The 19905-nt window shown below is 44.2% G+C and overlaps 1 protein-coding gene across 1 annotated transcript in view; it reads right to left on the bottom strand.

Moving 5' to 3' along the window:
• The window catches only part of TAPT1 (transmembrane anterior posterior transformation 1), a 68367-nt gene that overhangs the window by 47827 nt on the left and 635 nt on the right, over positions 1–19905 (bottom strand). The window contains exons 2-3 of the mRNA XM_040493997.1: positions 19765–19902; positions 8617–8747 (exon numbers count right to left, since the gene is read on the bottom strand). Of these exons, the coding sequence (XP_040349931.1) occupies positions 8617–8747; positions 19765–19902 (269 nt within the window). The remainder of the gene's footprint in view (positions 1–8616; positions 8748–19764; positions 19903–19905) is intronic.

Below are 19905 nucleotides of genomic sequence, written 5' to 3'. Positions count from 1 at the left end.
AAAACGGAAGCACTGTTTCTATTAATGACCCCTGTTACTCATCCTTCCAGACTCAACCTTGCTACTGGATTAGGCCTTATACAAATTTTCCTAAAAAAAAAAAAAAAAAAAGATTTAACAGAGTTTTTAAGATCTCAACTTGAGTGTTAAGAAAACTACAAAATGGCAGAGATTCTGTAACACTATGTATTGGTCAACAAACCGCCACATGCTAGTGAAAACTTATACAACCAGCTCTTCCCACGTTCGTTTTCAACCTACTACTATTGCCCTTCATTGTTTGAAAAATACTCACCTCAAAAGAAGTAAATAGAAGTGCCAATCTCCATGGAGAATGGAGCACGGTTTCTTAACCTTTTTAGAATCTGTCCCCTTTTGACAAAAATCTCCTGCCTTCCTTTTTAAATTGCAAAGTAAATAAACTTCTATGGCTAACACTAAAATAGCACATTCTGGAATACGCCTCTCTGAATGACACAAACCACCTTGTGGCAATTCGGAACACCATCTCCTCCACCACAACCACCGCACGGCACCCGCACCCGCAGGCGGAGGGTGGCTGGCCTGGACTGTTAGCTGGAAAGGAGGAAAGTGGGAAGCGGTGTTTCCCTTTTCTTCCCTGGTCTCACAATTTATAGAGCTCCGGGTCTCCTCCTGCAAGAGCGGAGACCGTATCTGGCTTAATTCTACACTGGGGATAGAAGGTCATCAGGAAGGACACGTTCCTCAGGGAGTTCACAATCGAGTGAGCCGGACGCAGGCCAGGTAGGAAGTGCTGGTGAATGATGTGCTCTGGGAACACTGCAAAGAGATTAGGTCTGTGCAGGGTGGGCACGTGTGGGAGTGGCGCTGGGGAATGTACACCCAGGGGAGGGAGGAACAGAGTCAGCAAGGATCTCCCACAGGGGAGACATGATGGGCACTAGATTTTGGCAGGCACGGCAGGAAGGAACAGAATTTTGGAGAAAGAGAAGGGCACGCCCAGGTGCAGTGTGAGTAGGAGCCTGCATGGCCAGGATGTGATCACTCTACAAGAGGGACAGAACGCATCTCCAGTAATCACTAAGGAGCACATACCTTTATCCTACATTCCAGAAGTTCTCAACGAACCCACATGCAGGGATCCATTATGAGAAGAATGGATTATCATTCTTAGGAGAATGAGTTGTCAATTGAAAAGGTTTACAAATGACTGACTTTGAAAGCAATTACTGCTTCAAGGTCATCCCTATAATAACTTTTATTCACCTGAATTAAAAAATTCACACCCCCCGGGAAGTCCGCACTCCAGGGGAAGGCCGACAATGGGATTACCACCGTGAACCTGGGACCTTCATGTCAAGCAGCATTACATATGCATATGTAACCATGGAAAACAAAGTAATTTTGATGAAAGCCTTCATAATAATCAGAATCTACACCTGACATATATTTTAACATGAGGAATACATTTCTTAAGAGGTAAATGAACTGAAGGTTTTCATTTGTAAAAAGACTCTATACGTGGAAAGGTCTTGGATTTTCTTGCCTCTCTTTAAGTCACGTTGAATATTGTTACATTCTAAGCCCTCGACCCACATTAACTTGTTTACTCCTCACAACAGCCCTTGAGGCAGGGACCATGACTTGGCATCTGCAAAAACAAACAAGGCTGCAACGCACAAGGGAGAGTCATGCTAAGGAACAGGTCTTAGCAGCTGCTGCCGGCTGGTCCTAACACCGTACCACTTCCTGGCTCCAATCTACTTTCTTAGGGAGGGATCAGCAGCGTTGCAGCAGGCTGAGAGAAGCCGAGGGGACAGGTAAGGAGAATGACAGTCTCAATGAGAGATCACAAGGCCTGATCCGACCCAATGGAAAGAGACAGGAAGGGAGAGATTTAAAATTGTTTCTAAAGCCAACGTGAAGAAATAAGTTACTGTTTCGAAAAGATCAACAGAGCCCCACACTGCCAACTTCACAAGTTGTCTTTTAACTACATCAGTGAACTGGGCAGAAGCGTGAAGTCTTTGGCTGGTTATCTAGAACTCTCGGATGCGTCCCCTATGCCCAATAGGTAGCAGGGCCTGAGAGGCCCTGGATGCCTGGTGCTCCCCCACTGCCTCCGAGCCCCACTTCTGGAGGGGCTGCTGGCTGTCCTCAAAGAGAGTCAAAAAAGGTAAGACCGTCGCAGAAGGAGTGAGGGACTGCCGTCACCACCACCCCAATCAGGGGCAACAAGCCTCAGACTGAACCAGAGGGGCACCAGCCTAGGCTGCCGAGGTGCTGGATTCTGACAACTGTGGATCCCGCGGCTTTCCTGCTTCTTAGCAGTCTCGTGGTGGGGAGTCTGAGTCAGGTCGTGTCACAAACGAGAGCTGCATCACGAGTAGAACTTAGTGGGGTGATTCCCCAAACACACTTCCATGAAATTAGAAACTGAGCAGGATGTCCAAGAAATCGCTGCCATAAACATGGGTCTGGGTAAGTACTCTCTATTCGTTTCACCATGAAACCCCAGGACTATTCTGTTGACATAAAGATCACACAAATGGCTGTGACATTTTCTTAATGTTTCTGAACACTCACACTGAGAAACAACGAGAAGGCTTTATGTGATATTTTGAGTAAGTTCGTAGTTTTGAAAACAACGTGTTAAATTATTTTTTCTAAATGTTACACCCCTGGACCCTCCAAAAAGCAGAACTAAGTTCCTCCATTAGATTAGTAAAATTTCCTTTTCTGTGAATCTTTCCATTTGCTCCTGTTTCCTCTGTTCCTCATATGCAAACCCATTCAGAGTCACGGACTCTCGGGACACCCTAGTCCAACCCCCTGATCTTTGACAAAGAAAGTCAAAGTCACAGGAGGTTCAACACCTTGATCAGGCCACTCGGCTGTCACCTGCAGATCTGAGAAGAAAAGTTAACATTACTGAATTCTGACCCCAAATTATCCCGCGTGACACTACTCTTTCTCACTTTCAATCACAGCAATAGCCTATGTGGAAAAACAACAATATTCTGTACCCACAGCTGGCAAATTTAAAGCCTAGAAGAATTTACTAGATTTTTAAGACAACTAAGTAGTTCCATTCAAGACCAAGCAGTTGAGTTCTATTTTTTTTTAAATGTTATTAAATAACTATAATGTACAAAGGATGGTAACAATGAAATAAAGGACTGCCAAAAAGCATAGAATTACCAAAGAATGGTCAAAAATACACTTTTATTTTAGTTCTACTTTTCATGACAGGCAAAGTCACATAAACATATGTAGCCAAAGGAGGAAGTAATTTTGGTAAAAGACTTTGTAATGGTCACAACCTACACCTGACGTGCATTCAACCCAAGGACTACATTCCTTAAGAGGGAACACAAATAATCAATCTATTTGGCTCTGAAGGAAGATGATGTACGTGGATCTGGGGCTCCTTTTGCTTCTCTCATTGCCAATCCACGTTGAACACCGCTCTCTGGTTTTCAGCCGCAGAGCTCTGGCCGGTGGCCGACCCAACCGCCATTCTCCATCCGCCTCTCCCTTCCTTGGAAGACCTGTCGCCCCCCTCTCCTTTCGGAGGGTAATACAGAGGCAACGCCTGAGGCTGCGGCTGCCATCTTTCTATTAAAAGGCAACAAGCACGAGGACCAGAAGCCAATTTGCCAACGATGGCAGAATGGAGACACAGAAAGGACCCGGGCTGGCTTCATTAGTCGGCTGGAGCCATTGAGATCTTTCCTCCAGACTCCTCCAAAGTTTTTTTGAAATGTGTCCAAGCCTCTGTTAGGTGGTCTACCACACATATAGGTAAAAGTATTCCTGAGAAACCCTCCCAAAGCTAGCTTCCACTGCTGAGTCTGACCACTCACAGTTTCCTGGGTCCGGCCTACCCTCCCAGTATCCCTCCTGTCCCTAATGACTTCCCACCTCTGGATCTTCCTACATACCCACCCATACCCCCCAGCCCTAAAATGCACGTGCAAAATCCACCTCCTTTTCTCATCACCTTGCCATTACCTTCACAGGTCTGGGGTGGAGGGCTGTGCTTCTGCCGTCAGTGTGCCTGAACACAGCACTCAAAACACACTGAGAAAACTGATAAATCAGTGAACAAGTGACCTGTATCTCTTTAAATTAGCATTTAAATATTATTAAGGAATCTTAAAGAACACTTTTGTGAGCATTTCCTTATTAGTTCCTGCAGTTTGGGATTCACACAGATGAATCCTTGTCCCAGGGCTAATTTTGTATGTGGTACAGGATAAATTGCTCCCAGGGGGTCCAAGTGCAGCACAGACACCAGCCAAGATCGCCATGTCAGGGCACACGAAGAAAATGGGACTTTATGAGAACATGTATCACATGTGGCTGTGGGGGAGACTTAATGCTAATTCACTTTAAGTGCCTAGGACAGTGCCTGGCACCCAATTCTTATTTGATAACCACTATCTGCTTTATTATTTTTATAAAAATTTTTTTTAACATTTATTTATTTTTGAGACAGAGAGAGACAGAGCATGAACAGGGGAGGGGCAGAGAGAGGGAGACACAGAATCTGAAACAGACTCCAGGCTCTGAGCTGTCAGCACAGAGCCCGACGCGGGGCTCGAACTCACGGACAGCGAGATCATGACCTGAGCCGAAGTCGGACGCTTAACTGACCGAGCCACCCAGGCACCCCTATCTGCTTTATTATTAACACAGAAACAGCTGCCAGAGGTGGGATGTAAGTGGCCAAGTCAAGGGGGGGGGCTATGGAGCAGTGAGCACTTACCCACTAGGAATTTTCTAAGAAACTGGTGACCCTGCCCTGATTTCACAAGGCTTCTGGTTAAAGCCGTGTGGTCCGACCTAACCATAAACTCCAGTCATGTGCCTGCTGAGGCCAGACTCTAGAGGGCCTGACAGAAAATGTCAGGGTGATGGGATGTGTTACCTCTTTTGGCCATCAGCTAAATCCCTCATGAAAAAGACATGCTTTACTCTAAGACAGCCTGGTTACAAAGACAGAGGGAAGGAAACAGTTCTCTCCCACAGGCTCCTTCTGCTTGTGGTCAGCAATCCAAGAAGGCAGAGAGTCAGAAAATCATGCCCTTTGCTGGGTCAGAAAAGTCAAATTTAGCAGCAAATGAAGTAGGAAGATTAAAAGTATCATATAAGATCAGAGTGGGACATGGGGAAACCATGGACACCAGACATCTCCCGGTATCTATATATACCCTACCGTACAGGGGGCCCAAGTAGACAGCAACCCCTACTGTGAGGCGACATCCGTTGGAATGCAACCTGAAGATAAGAAAAGTTTCAAAATGTCTCTTGTTCTCCTAAGGCAGGGCATTGCCCAACTTGCTGAAGTGAGGGCTGTAAACCAGTTTAAAACACTTACATAGGGGATACCACACAATTAATATACAGATGAGAAAAATGAGGCAAATGGACAGAAGTAAATTGGCCTCACAGCTAATAAATGGTGGAGTCAAGATGCAAATCCAGGGAGGCTGGCTTTAGAGTTCGTGCCCTTGACCACTGCACTATCCTGCCTCTCAGTTCAGAACGCAGACGAAGTGTAGTTCAGTGTCCCCCACTGTATAAAGAGAAAAACGCAGCCCCCACACAGACGTGCCTATGGTAACAGAACCAGGACAAGAACCCAAGGGGTGTGTGGGCACAGGGGGAAGGAGTTTGTGGCAGAAAAAAAAGAAATGCTCCCCAAAGCGAACGAAACACTCTAAAATTTTATCCCCTTACATCAGAATGAGAAGTTCAAATGTGAAAAAAGTGCCAAGCACTAGAAATACGATTTTACATATATAAGCGATTCACCTTTTCTGAATATCAAGTGTAATGGGTTTATCCACTGATAAGATTACACAAAAATTCTGGGATTTTTTTTTTTATATTAAGTAAAAAGGTTCAGTAAGAGATATTGAGTTGACCTTTCTCTTGACTTGAAAGTATAAACATTAATTAAGTGTTTTATAGCATGTGCAACCCTTGTAGAAGCAAAATGCTCTTTAATTATCAAGTTTCGCATCCTGAAAAGGTTGGTGAAAATATCACAGCATTTACCAGAACACAAGAAAAAAAAATGTATAAAGTGTTAACTATCAGAAGTGTTCTGTATCAGGGAAAGGTATTACATATTAGGTAGTACACATCAGACAATGAATTTATTGACATGAATGTCTAGACAGCCCCCCCAACTCTTGTAATAAAAGCCTGAAGTGAAACCCTACCCATAAAATAAAGGCCTCTGAGACACCAGAGGGAACTCGCACTGTTACGAGAGATATTTATGCCGATGATTAAACTGAAATCGAATTCTGCTTCCCTCTACATTTCACTTACTCTGAGATGTTAAGAAGAAACTTCTCTAAACCGAAAAATGCACATCCTTTTGTACATCTGAGGCAATAAAGCTTCTGAAGTGTTGTTCTAAGAGACTAAATCAAATTTTCCTAAATAGGCCTCAAGCAAAAGTCTCTGTGATGGGAAACAGGGCTAGAAAATTTCTACAGTTGTGCATGAGCAGTGTTAATTCAACTTTCCAGACGTTACACATCTTACGTGCACACAAATAAAACCAAAGTTTCATGAGAAAATACCCTCCTATAGGCAACAGACACTGATGCTTTTCTATTCTTTTCTTTAGAAACAAGTCCTAATTGATTGCAACCTACCACGTGGGTTAGCCAACCCGTCAGTGGTCCCTTCATGCACCATGGTGTGTAAAACACTGGTTTATACTGAAGTCCTACCAAGACCTGAGGGCATTTGCCCTGGAAGACAACAGTCACAATAAGAAATGTGAAATGCTTGCAAGTTTCTGCGAGAAATCTACTGAGAAACTGCTTGGCATCTCAACAGGGCTGGTAAAGGAGAGAGAAGGACGTGTGCATTGAACCTGCCTCTGATGAGCTAATAATCATGAGGGCTGTTACTGCTGCTCACCGTTTCTGCTACAGGAGGGGTAATAAAAGGGGTCAGACACACACTTCTTGCTTTGAAGCGACCCCCTGGGCGTGTCTACAGTTTGGCTGCGGATTGCAGGCAAATCTCTCCCCAGAGAAAAATGGGAATTCACAACCATTCAGACAGGTGGAAGAAGAACTTTCCCTCGAAGAGACCAGGTAGATAAACCTTGACCACGGCCGGCACTGTCCTGGACGAGGAAACAGGCACAGGCTGACCATCTCTCCAACTGCCTCTGCGGTGTCTTCACACTCCCCTGCCTTGGCTTATCGTTGGAAGGAAAAAGTGAGCTCAGAAAACAAAGACATAATGATAATGCCTACAATTATAATTATTATAAATATACTATTTATATGTTTACATTTAATAATAATGATTACTAGTATTATTATTGGCAAGCAGAAGAAACGTTACCCCCCATCCCTGGCCAAAATCTTAAACAAATTCCAATGTGCAAAATCAAGGTGCTGTTGCCCTGGGGACGCAGTGGTGCACAGCACACCCCACCCTCCTCCGTCTCACCCACCGGGCCCTATGACTCCCTGGAAAAGCAGCCACACTATCATAACTGGGCATCAGGATCCTGACCACAGGCAACAACCGTCTCACTGTCTCGACTGCTCTCTCTCCGGTCTGCGCTTGCTCCCACCGCTCCCCGCCCGAACACAGAACTCCCTAAAACGTCAGCCTGCCACGCGCCACCAAGAACCCAGGTGAAGCAACGCTTCTCAAACTGTCACGTGACATCTGACTCCCTTCCCTCTACCACACTGATGGATTGTCAGAAATAAAAGACCATCAGCCAAGCCAGCGGGGTCCTCACTTCTCACCGTCGACCGCACCCCATTATAGAACACTCTGGTCAAGCTAACCAACAAAACTCTTCTGAAAGCCACTCCGCCAGAAAATATGATTCTAAGGAAGTGATCAGACCATTGGTAAGTTCTACGTTACCATGAAAGTATGAAACTGTATTCCAATAAAGCTGAAGCTGAATTATTTCTTAATCCTTTCTTTCTAGCAAGAAATCTTGGAAGTGCCCAGACTTACCAACTGAAGCAACACAGAGGAAAAAGAGAGGCCTTCCTGTCACATCTGACTGGTCTTCACGGACTCGAGACACAATCAAGGGAAGGCGGTGTGCACGCATTCAGTGCTGTTGTGGCTGTGCCCACCCCAGGATGTGAGGTTTTGTGTGGCAATGATGAAATGAATCGTCTTTTTCTTTGAAGAGACTGGCATATGTGTTTTTAAATATGAGGGCTTTCTGAGAAACTGAAACCTTTAAAAGGGCTGAAGTTAAGTAATTTCCCATGCCCAATGGGAAAAATGCTGCTCCTACTACAATAAAACTGATGGGAGCTAAGGAGTGGGTGGAAATGAATTCCCCAGAAGTGATCTGGATGGGACACAAGTGGAAATATGGTTAAGTTTAATATGTAGCAAAGTAAAGAAACACTGAGTCTTACTTACACTAAAAATAGAAGTTTTAAAGCCTCTTCCTACATGGGAATTCCTACTCCCCAATATATTTAATTACCTATGATCGCATTATTCCCGATATTTAAAAAACTCAACTCAAGGTATTCACGGTTTATTTTCATATAATTAACATGTTGACATAACTTTCAAAATGATGTCTAGTAAAAGAAAAAAAAATAGTACCTTTTCCAATTCTCTTGGTATTCGCATACAAGTGTATACTCTTTCTCTTCTTTCTGTATACTTGGCCTCATTATGTTCAAGGAAGTACCCTCTTGTTAGTTCAGCACTGAGGAACCTCAACAATGAAAGCTCTACAGGAAAAGAAAATGACACAAAATAAAAAGAACAGTATTTATCAAGAAACTTATATGCTAGCTGGGGTCACAGATAATACATATATAAAACAAAAAGAGAATAAAAAAAATCTATAATTCTGTGCCCAGAACTGAACAGCTACATACAAACGATCAGTAAAAATTGTTGACAATTGCTACTCTGTGTGGTACAAAGGGAAAACGCCACAGACATATATAAGGAATGATTACTGTTAATCAGAATAGTTAGAAAAGTGTCTGTAAGAGCCCAGTCCTGGGTCTTATAGGTGATATAGGACCTGGCCTGATGGACAGAAGGGAGGTAAAATGAATCGAGAGCAAGTATATATAAAATGAATACTATATACATATATATACGTATGTATGTATGTATACACACACATACACACATATATGACTCTACATATGCTATAAGGGAGTCAAGTCACCTAAACAGGCATTGGTCCAGTGCAAAAACCATCCCCGGAGGAACTACACTGATATCAGTGCACCTTCTTCCTTCTTCTTCAGCCCTGGAGATCCTGCAAAAGTATCTAAATAATGCCGTTTCCCCCTAGGTGAAGGCTTACTAACAGGATAATAATCACAGCAAGTCATACAAAGTAGAACCTCAAGCAGATCAGAACGACTTCCCTTTCTTTGATTGGTCCACCTGTTCCCTCTGTTCCTCCAAAACAGATTCACCCAGAGTCATCCCGTCTCACGTGAAAGTAAGGCCAAAGGAGGTGGAGTCTTTCCCCTTGGCTGTGCCTGGAGACTTTGAGATGAGAAGCTAAGGTTCCAACCACTTCCAACATGTTACGCTTCCCTGACAGCCCATCACCTCAATGACTTTTCAGTACCCCAACTCACATCACCTTCCTATTCTTACTCACCAGGAGGCCAAGCCCTCTGCCAGAAGTCAGGATAACAAAGATTTCAAATTGTCCTCTTTGCTCTGAACTGGCCCTTGTGGTCCTTTTACCACAGTACTGGTGTTCCCTCCAAAAAACAACGGAGAGGGAATGTGCATTTCATTTATGAGTACTGACTTATGGAACTGCATCTTTTGTGAGGGCTAGGATTCAAAGTCTGGAGGTATGGGGAAGAGTATATAGTCAAAAAACACTGCTGCAAAGCTCTGAGAAAACCCAGAAGCAGTGGGTCTTCCCAGTGGGCCTAAAACAACTTACTTCCTCCAGGACTGAACGGATGGCTAGTTCTCAGCATCAGGTCAATGGCCTGTTCACGTAAAGAAGTTATATTACACACAAAGATATACACATGCGTGCACACACTTCTGTAAATTCCAGATTCGTCATCTCTCTGGAGAGGTGGTGATACCATGCGAGGTATCTGGGGACTGAAACAGACGGAGAGAAAAGCAGACTTCCACCCACTCCAGCCCCATGCAGGGCAGGCCAAGTCATCAAACGCGCTGCGAGCCTCATGCTTTCAGTACATGTACAATGAGCCACGGACACCGGAGGTGAACAGTACTGTTCACACATTAACAGGTGTTCAGATCAGAAGGCCTTAGTATCACCAAATCCATGTAGAGCACAACTTTTGATTAGGGACTTTCCAATATGTTGTAGGCTGGGTACATCCAGAACAAGATCGGCTGTTTGAAGGGGAGAAAAAGAAAGCCTTCTGAAGCGCACACAAGAACAGTCAAACCAGTGAAAGACAAAATTTGTACTCTTACTCAGTTCAGTTTCCCAATGAGAGAGCAGAGGATGTTTTGATTAGCTGATACTTATCAATAAACATACCATAACTATCAATCTTTTTGTGTAAACACTGAGAAGCAGCAGGCCTCTCGGAAGGCAGGAGAGACTGAACTTAACACGACTTTCCTCCGACACCAGCGAGCCCCAGAGGTCACTGCCCCAGGATCCCTGTCCCCATTCCGCCTGCCACCCTCCACACAGGTTCTCCTCTCTATGATCGCCCGACTCTTCTGACCTGGGCATCTTTGGCAGCTGGTCCTCCTCCTGACCCGTACAGGTCTGCCGTTCCGCATTCTAGTCCCTGTGTCCTAACAAAGCACCAGCTACAGTAACAGTAATACAAGGCTGTATTCCCTGACATGCCCTCAATCACCCTCTCTTCGCTCCTTTATTCCCTATATATACTCTCCTTGCACAGTCTAAGGTTAAAACCACCACCTGAGTCCTAAAGTCACCACATCTAATTCCCAGCTGCCTCCCGGTCAACTGCACCTGGAACCACTCTCCGCCCACCCCCACTACTTTAATCTGCAAACAGAGCTCAGGATCTCCCCGCTCAGCTCAGCCCGCCCTCCCCTGCAGCCCTGACTCTAGTTCCCGCACCACCAGTGACACACTCATACGTTACAAGCTGGGGGCCAGCCCTCCCCCCTCCAGGTCCCACTGATTCCTCCCCTGGAACATTTACGAACTTTCCCCTCTCTCTGTGTCACCTTCCTCTGGTCCTCCTCTCCCCCTCCAGTTCCTGCACAAGCTTCCTGACTGGCGCCCTCCCTCCAGTCTTGGCTCCCTTGGGTCCTAACCCCTGGCAGCCAGGCCCTGTGGGTCGCATCCTACACCTCAGGAGTGGTGACACAGCTCCCTTAGGATGTGGCCCCCAGCTGTTTTCAGTTGTGCCTCACACCCACCTCCCCTGAATCTCTGGGTCCCTAGTTACTAGGCTGCTTCTCCTTTCTCGAAAATGAGAGGTGGGCTGGCGAAGATTCCCTTCCAGTGTCCCACAGGCAAGTGCACAGAGGCACAGGCGCCCTCTCCGTGGGGACGGCTCCAGGTCCCTGAACACAAGGCAGCCTCTCCCCCCTCAGTTCGCACCCTTTCCTGCGCTTCCCGTGCCACACTGTGCACTTTCTTGCCCAGGTCCCTCCCTCACCTTGCATCCCCCGTGCCGGACTGGACACACAAGAGAGGTGCTCAGCAGGCGTGGATCGGAGGAGGAGGGGGCAAAATCACGGAAAGGAGGGTGGCAGAGAGAGGACAAAAACAGAATCAGAAACAGAAGTGGCAAAGGCAGAGAACACCAGATTCTCAAGAAAACAGCCCGTGACTGGAAAGAATTTTCTGAGACTGGGAGGGTGAGCAGAGGAAGGGTGACAGGCCCCAGTACCCCGCTGGACGCAGCAGAACCAAAGATAAGGAGCCTCTATGCCGTGTGCGTGTCTAAGTGACTGTCAAAGGTCACCCACCAGGTATCGGAACCTCTACCCCAAAGGACGGGGTGCCATGGCGGCGGGCACAGCCAGCATGTGCCCTGGGGTCTGGGGTCTGGCAAGGATCTCGCATCATCCACAGCAGGGGCAGGAGGGCAGCTGGGCAGCCTGCCGGCATGTCGGCCGTGGTAAGGAAATACAGAAACAGGTCATTACAGAATCTTACATTTAAAACAGCAAATTAAAAGATTGAGACAGCTGTACCCTGTTTACTGAGAAAATTATCCTCCGCAGTGGCGTCTTCCCTGATGACTGCAGATGACCGAGTTTTACCATAATAAGAGTTTTGTTCGGATCCGTGAGAAAAGCAGGGATTGGCAATCAGAAGAAGGGGGTTCCGGCATCCTCTCTATCACATGTTAGTCCTGTGACCCTGCTCAAGTCATAGATGTAGTTTCACAGAAGAGAAAACCGAGGCCTGCAGCAGTTTTAGAACATCTGCTACCTGCGTCGTCCACACAGGACGGCCAAGGGGTCCAGTCAGGGTTTGCATGAAAGCACGTGACAGTGCGAAGCAGGACACGAGGTCTCGAGCTCCTTCTTACTGAAAGACCTGAGAGGTATTACTCAGTTCTGGTTTGGGGTTCCCTAGCATTTACTGATGCTACTTCTGCAAGCTTGTTTTCATGGATAAAGGGCAATGCGGCAAATAAACATATTCAATGAACTATATAACCTAATAACTAATTTTTTGTAAACAAGTCATATAATATAAACCCAAAAGTGTCTTAACTATATTCTAAATATAAAACAGTGGTGTGTCAGGATTCTACTTCTAGAAATGCAGGAATTTTAAACACTAATTTAAATTCCACAATGCACTTAAAAAAAATCAAATGATAAAAACGTGTTTTTAGTGCACAGCTCTCAAAACTATGGAGCATAGTCTACTGTTGCATCCATTTTGCAGATGAAGAAACCAAGGGACAGAGAGGGTAAGGAGGTCTCCAAGATCACACAGGAAGCCAGAATTCAAAATCAAGCAGTCTATCGCCACAGCGTGGGCTTTGGGGCACTAGATTATTCTGCCTATCATTGTCTCAAGTGTGTATGTACTTTCTGGAAAACTGGGAGCCGTCCATTCTCTCCTTTCTCTGTCTGCACATACAGCACCCTGGGTTCACCTCTACGATGTTACACTGTTAACTGGTCGGCTCCCTAACCAGCTCACGAGCTGTTTGGAAGCAGGCACCGTGTACCCTGATCTTCCCGATGTCTAGCCCCTAGTGAGTCCTGAATCTAAAGGAAGTGTCCGCTTACAATTACTGATGGCCTAGGGAATGGTTTTTAAAGATGCGTTAAAGCAATATTAACAAAGGAACCAAGCTTCATGGGGTGAAATATTCTGGAAGCTTTGTCTTACCTTCTCCCTCACTGCTCATAAACTGGCTCGGCTTAAGGGATTAGGATCCTCCCGATCGGCCAAGAGGCAGTTTGCAAAGGTCTTGCACACGGTACTTCATAAAATTGTCACAACAAGCCTGAGAGCTACAGAGAGCAGATGATGTTCATGTTTTACAAATGAAGAAACGGAGGGTCGCGGAAGTTAAGAGACTTGTCCAAAGTCACTGAAAGGGTAAGAGGCAAATAGGGAATAGAATCTAGATCTCTGACCTCCAAGTCCAACGTGCTCTCTCCCTTACAGCACAATTAGCATCCACCTGACAATCACACAAGATAACCTCACCCTAACCTGGCTTCAGCTGGCCAGAAAGAGCCCTTTGATTCCTACTGAAGGAGAAGAGGCTTATGCTGGCCTGCAGCTGGGCAATTAAGTTAGGCTCCTGGTTTTGTGAGTCTGCTCCCACCTTTCCGTAGCCATAGACATACTCAGCAGGATGCTCCCTAGTCTTCTGTTCCCAAGTTTAGCTGCGTTTCACTGTTTTTCTTCTTGCTCTTTTAAATATTGTTCTCTAGCATTCTACAGATTTGCCTGAGCTTACTTGTCCCGTTCGAGTGGGCAGAGCTGCCTGGCTAATTCCTTAAGAAGCCTCTTGTTTCACCTGTGGGTGCCACCCCTCAAGAATTCTAAGTATACCTTAACTTTTTCCATACCGTGGTGGCATTTCATTCCTTCTTAGCCAACGTCGCTCTCGTTCGTTATGCCAAACATCTGTCTTTATAGTTTAAGAGCAAATTATTTTCCAAAATAAAATAATCCAAATGTTTATTTTCTGAACAGTGACTTAACTTTTTAGATGGCAACCAATTTTAGTTCATTTACCCAGTTCTCACCAAGAAGAAATGTCAGCATATAATATAAACAACCGCTTCTACATTGGAAAACTAAGTTTTGCCACTTGAAATATATGAATATTTCATATAAGGAGAATAATACCCATCATAAATGCAAATCAGTTCCTCCAGAGTATTTTTAATCAATATTCATCTTTCACCACAGAAATGTTCTGTGATCAGTATTTAAATTTTTTTTTATTACGTTTATTTACTTTTGAAAGGCAGAGACAGACAGTGTGAGTTGGGGAGGGGCAGAGAGAGAGGGAGACACAGAATGTGAAGCAAGCTCCAGGCTTTGAGCTGTCAGCACAGAGTTCGAGGTGGGGCTTGAACTCAGGAACTGCAAACCTCAAGATCATGACCTGAGCTTAACCGACTGAGACACCCAGGTGCCCCTGTGATCCAGTACTTAAAAAAAAAAAAAAAAAAATTAATGTTTATTTTTGAGCGAGAGAGAAAGACAGAGCACAAGCTGGGGAGGGGCAGAGAGAGAGGGAGACACAGAATCCGAAGCAGGCTCCAGGCTCTGAACTGTCAGCACAGAGCCCAACGCAGGGCTCGAACTCACAGACCGTGAGATCATGACCTGAGCAGAAGTCAGACGCTTAATTGACTGAGCCACCCAGGCACCCCGATCCAGTATCTTAAATTGAGGAAAAGTATAGTATAAATTGCTCTCCTCATCCCTCAAAGATGACTATGTTTAATTATTTTCTGAGATCGCTTGTTTTAGAAATAAGAACCCAAGATACAAAAGTATTAATTAAAAGTAATGAGTAATCATAAATATATTTATATGTTAAGTAATATGTCCAAATATACCTTTCTTAAAATAGCACTGACCCCTAAAAAATTGGAAAGTAATATTGGTTAACTGTTAGGAAAATACTACAAAACATACAAATCTCCACAGTCTTAAATAATGTAAAACCGTAATAAACTTTTCCAAGGTTATGTGAATATATTATAGGTAATTTTATTACACAAATACAGAGGTACATCTTTGTACAAGGCCAACTAGAAATCAATACAACAGCAATTCTGTCTTCCTAAGTCAAATAGTAGTAAAAGTATCATTCCAGTTTTTAAGACCCTCATACTACTTATAAATAGTCTCATTTAGGAACGTTAAGAATAGGTAGAATTCTCATAAATTTATACATTTATAGATGGAAAATAGGGACACAGAGAAAAAAGGTCACAAGGTTACAGGGTTAAGGACTAAAAATGGGACCGGAATGTCATTAATCTGACAGTTAATACTACTGTCTTTCCAAAGACCTGTTTCATGCAAACATTCCTCAAACCCGCCCACAAATAAGCAGCCAGGGCTGCATTTTGGAGGGTAAACTAGGATGAAATTAAACAGTTTAAAAAGTGAGGATAGTGAACTGGTCAAAGACCAAAATGAGTAATTTTTCACTGCTTGTTTAGTTGACACGTACTAGTTAAATAAAGCAAGTGAGAGTTTTAAAAGCAGAGGAGTAGCTTGCCAGAGTGAAGAAGCTAATTTTATCTTACCTATCTCAGGGTTGTGGTTACTCCAAGTTACTTCCCAGTTTTACAGTTATTAATACTTCCTTTTGTAAATGAGAAATTAATTGCCTAGAGTATAATATCAGAATAACCGCCTTTAATCATCCGTGGAAGATGAGGTCCGGTTAAATGAAAAGGTATTTATGTATTTTTTTAATGTTTCTTTATTTTGAGAGAGAGTGTGAGTGTGCACACACGAGAGTGGGGGAGGGGAGGGGAGGGGCCGAGAGGGAGGGAGAGAATCCCAAGCAGGCCCCACGCTCAGCTGGGAGCCCAGTGTGGGACTCAGTATCACAACTGTGAGATCATGACCCGAGCCGGAATCAAGGGTCTGACACTTAACCCACTAAGCCACTCGGGCATCCCATGAAAAGATATTTTAATAAAAATAAATTATTTGTAATAATTTACACAAATAATAGGGCGTACAAAATACGAACAGTTAAAACCTTTGTCCCACTCGAAGGCCTCTGTGGGAACTGTGAAAAGGAGTTCAGCTGGCCTTTCTGGGTTTAGGCTTTCTTCCTGCCTCTGCTCATTCCCTCATGGAGGGAAAGCAAGAGGTCTAAAATGGGCAAAAGAAAGAGAAAAACAGCAAAACACATGGATAACAAGTGTGAGCTCTAGAAGTGGAGAGTCACCATTTGAACAAAAGGGCAAACATGGGCCCCATGGCACTGTTGAAATCAGACACGATACTATTCAACCATAACCTTGCTTGAAGCTCTTCTGTTTTCCAGACAACACCCATCCCTGTGCATATTCCAGCACCTGCACTATATAGGTACTGTTTCCTCCTCACCAGTAGGTGAGGCTTATTTTACATCAAGTCTTCTACTGTTAAGTCGCCACGGGCACTAGAACCAACTTAGGTACTGCAGATACTAAACTATTTAGTAGTGGAGTCATGACACAGAGCCAAAGAATTAGGCAAACGGTCTAAGCAAGCACAGAGTCTACAAAGCAATTCAACAGCCGAAGCCAGCCAAGAACAGATTGCCTAATTCTTAGTCCAAAGTTGACTTGCTGGACCTAGATTCCTAAATGGGAACATGGCTTATACACAAACTCTCCCGCTTAGAACTTTTACAGATGAGAGCACCTGGGTGGCTCTGTCGGCTAAGCATCTGACTCTTGGTTTTGGCTCAGGTCATGATCTCGCAGTTCGTGAGATTGAACCCCACATTGGGCTCTGTGCTGATAATGGGGAGCCTGCTTGGGATTCTCTCTCTCCTCTCTCTCTCAAAGTAAATAAACTTAAAAAAAAAAAAAACTTTTACGGATGAGTCAAGTGGGGAATGAGTACAAAACTATGGTAACATGTACTTATTATCTGAGCTTATATCAGAAAGGACAATAGAAGTTGGTAGTATTTTTAAGAGTAGGAACAAAAGACAAAAGAGATGAATCTGCAGCTCCACACTATACCCGGAGTCTAAGAACAGTGACCACATAAGGCAATAGGGGAACATACGATGCACGTTTGAGAGACAGACAGAGAACAGGTATGGTGAGTGGCATATCCCTTGCACACTACATTAAGGTAGAAGTTCTAGGACCAAAGAAAAGTTTCAACCCACTGCCACACCACGTATAAGTCAATGAAGGCATTCAGAAAATCAAGTGATTCGAAGAGTTTGAAATGAGGGAAAAAAAAAAAAAGCTTACACTTGATGTAGATACCTGTATGTGGTACAAATAACTGCTCATACACAAACTAATATTCGTATATATTTTCTAAAGATATGTGAACCAAGACAGGTGTAAAGCAAAAATATTAACCTCAAACACTAGGTTTGGAATTATTTTACTTGGAGGGGGAGAGTGTGGATAAGCACCTCGTCTGTGTATTCATTCAGGAAATCCTAGGCTGTTAGGACAGGCCAACAAACATCGTAAGAGCTCTAAATTCCTTGGGAAAATAATAAAAAGAATTTTGGGACTAACTGATGGTTGGGCCACCAGGACACTAAGATTGTGCCTTTCAAAAGGCAAAACAAAGATTGCCGTCCACTGGGGAGGAGGACTAGAGGATCAGAGGCAGAATCAGAATTAAAAAACAAAAACACAAAACAAAAAAGGATATGGTGACAGACAGCAGCTATACTTGCGGCCAGCACAGCATAACCTATAGATGTTGAATCACTATGCCGTCCACCTGAAACGAATGCAACCTTGTGTGTCAACTACAGTCAACAATTTTTTTCCAATGGATGAGGAACACCTTAAGGGCAAGCAGCAAGACATCGAAGACATTTGATTCAGGGAGAAACGCTTCCCACATGACACCAGGTGGTGCCGCTCAAAGGCCCTCTGGCCCAGACCAGCCCCTGGGGAACAGTTCTCTAAGTTCTAGAGGAGACACAGGGAAAGGTTACAGAGCAGCAGAAAAGGGCGATGCTAGAAAAGCCAGGTGAAGCAGAAGCCACTTCGCAGCCTGGCTGTTTAAGAATGGCTGCAAGTGTGCTAATGTCCAGAGAGCGGCTCCAAACAAAGGGGCATCCGACTCAGAGGGTGGACACCAGCAGGGCAAGAGCTGTATGACTGGCAGAGAGGGACAGACACCTGGGGGAAAAAATAAGGGGCCCACAGGGTACAACGCTGGCTGGTGACCCCTGTTGAAATATTCCTGGGATTCTTAACTAAGTCTTGATCCCCACGGGTTTCCACCGTCTATCTCCCCTCACAACAAGACTGATGGAATTAGGGGGACAAGGAGGACTACCCCCACAGCTAAAGCTGGATGTGTCTCTCAGATAGACTTTCTGCAACTATGGGTTAAAAGTCCAGCTTCCAACGTGTTAAGTAAGCCATGCTCAGAAACTCATGCCGATGAAGAATACATGTGTCGGGTGTGAAGTCTCTGGACGTTCATGGTACCAGGTACTCAGACCCGTCTTGGGAAGGGCTAAGGAAGGGATGTTAGGGGTTATTCCAAGAGCCTAATACATCTGTGCTCATCAAAAGGCTCCCGACAACTTCATTTTCCGTGTATGCAAACAATACCAAAAAAGGCTTTCATAATATTGGCTTGCCTGAAACTCCGAAATATTTCAAAGACATTGTAGTGAAACCTGGCCACACTCGCTGCCATTGGCACCAGAGTGTCTTTAAGGTTCAAGTCTAAGTCAGTAAACAGATAGCTGAGACTTAATACTTTGTCTTACTTAGAGCCTGCCAATTCAGAAAGCAAATACTCTTGAAAGCAAGTATTTAACTGACAACTAAACCAAACACAGTGGAGAATTTTTAAGTGGTTAATTAAAAAAGACTGAACAAGGCACAGTCCGTACTTCATTTTTCAAAGACACGGATCTCTTCAAAACCTAACCTACGTCTAGTTCAGAGAACTAACAAATCAAACAGGATCTCACCTGATCAGCCTTCTGATATTTGAGTATTCCTACATTTTCAATATCCAAATACAGTCAGTGATGCAGTAAGTCTGAAGACTGAACATTTATTTGCAGGAATTGCAGGAAATGATGGCTAATGCAGCCCCTACTGCCCATGAGAAGCAATTTGGGGGGAAGAAATTCAAGGGAGTTATGATTCAGTTGCTGTTCAAAACTTAAAAATTACAAAAAAATTTAAATGTTGTGATCACTGTATTCAGTGAAACATATACCTCAAAATCTTTTTGTTTTAAGCCTAATATACAACGACGATATGAATACAAATGCAATTTAAAATTAAAAAAAAAAAAATCCTACAGCTTACAAAATATTATAACAATATGCTTGAAACTGGTCGTTCAAAGTATGATTTACAAAGGCATCTTTTCCTATAGAGTCATTTTTTTTTTTTTTTTTTTAAGAGGCTTAAGTTTCGATTTGGGAAAAGTTCACAGGTGACATTTTGAAGACAGCTAAATATTTCTGTTCCGGGGAAAAGTGCTGAACTTCACGGTCATTGGTCACTACCACATTGCTAGCTGTGGCTGAGGAACACATATTTGGAGGGCAAGTTAACAGGTTTCTATGGCTCAAGTTCGCTTAAAATACACAACGAAAAAGTCACCTTGGCAGGAAAATGATGAAGAAATCAGCCTTGAGCTTCTCAGTTTTGAGCTCCCTGAGACGTGGAAGACGCTCTCCAACGAGAACTGGGCGTGAGGATACCCCGGGGGTCTTTCTGAAAGACCTTGCAAAAGCGGCCAAG

The sequence above is a fragment of the Herpailurus yagouaroundi genome, unplaced genomic scaffold, assembly GCF_014898765.1.
Source record: "Herpailurus yagouaroundi ecotype Mexico unplaced genomic scaffold, PumYag 28, whole genome shotgun sequence".
Lineage (NCBI taxonomy): Eukaryota > Metazoa > Chordata > Mammalia > Carnivora > Felidae > Herpailurus > Herpailurus yagouaroundi.
This window is presented reverse-complemented; position numbering and strand designations above follow the sequence as displayed.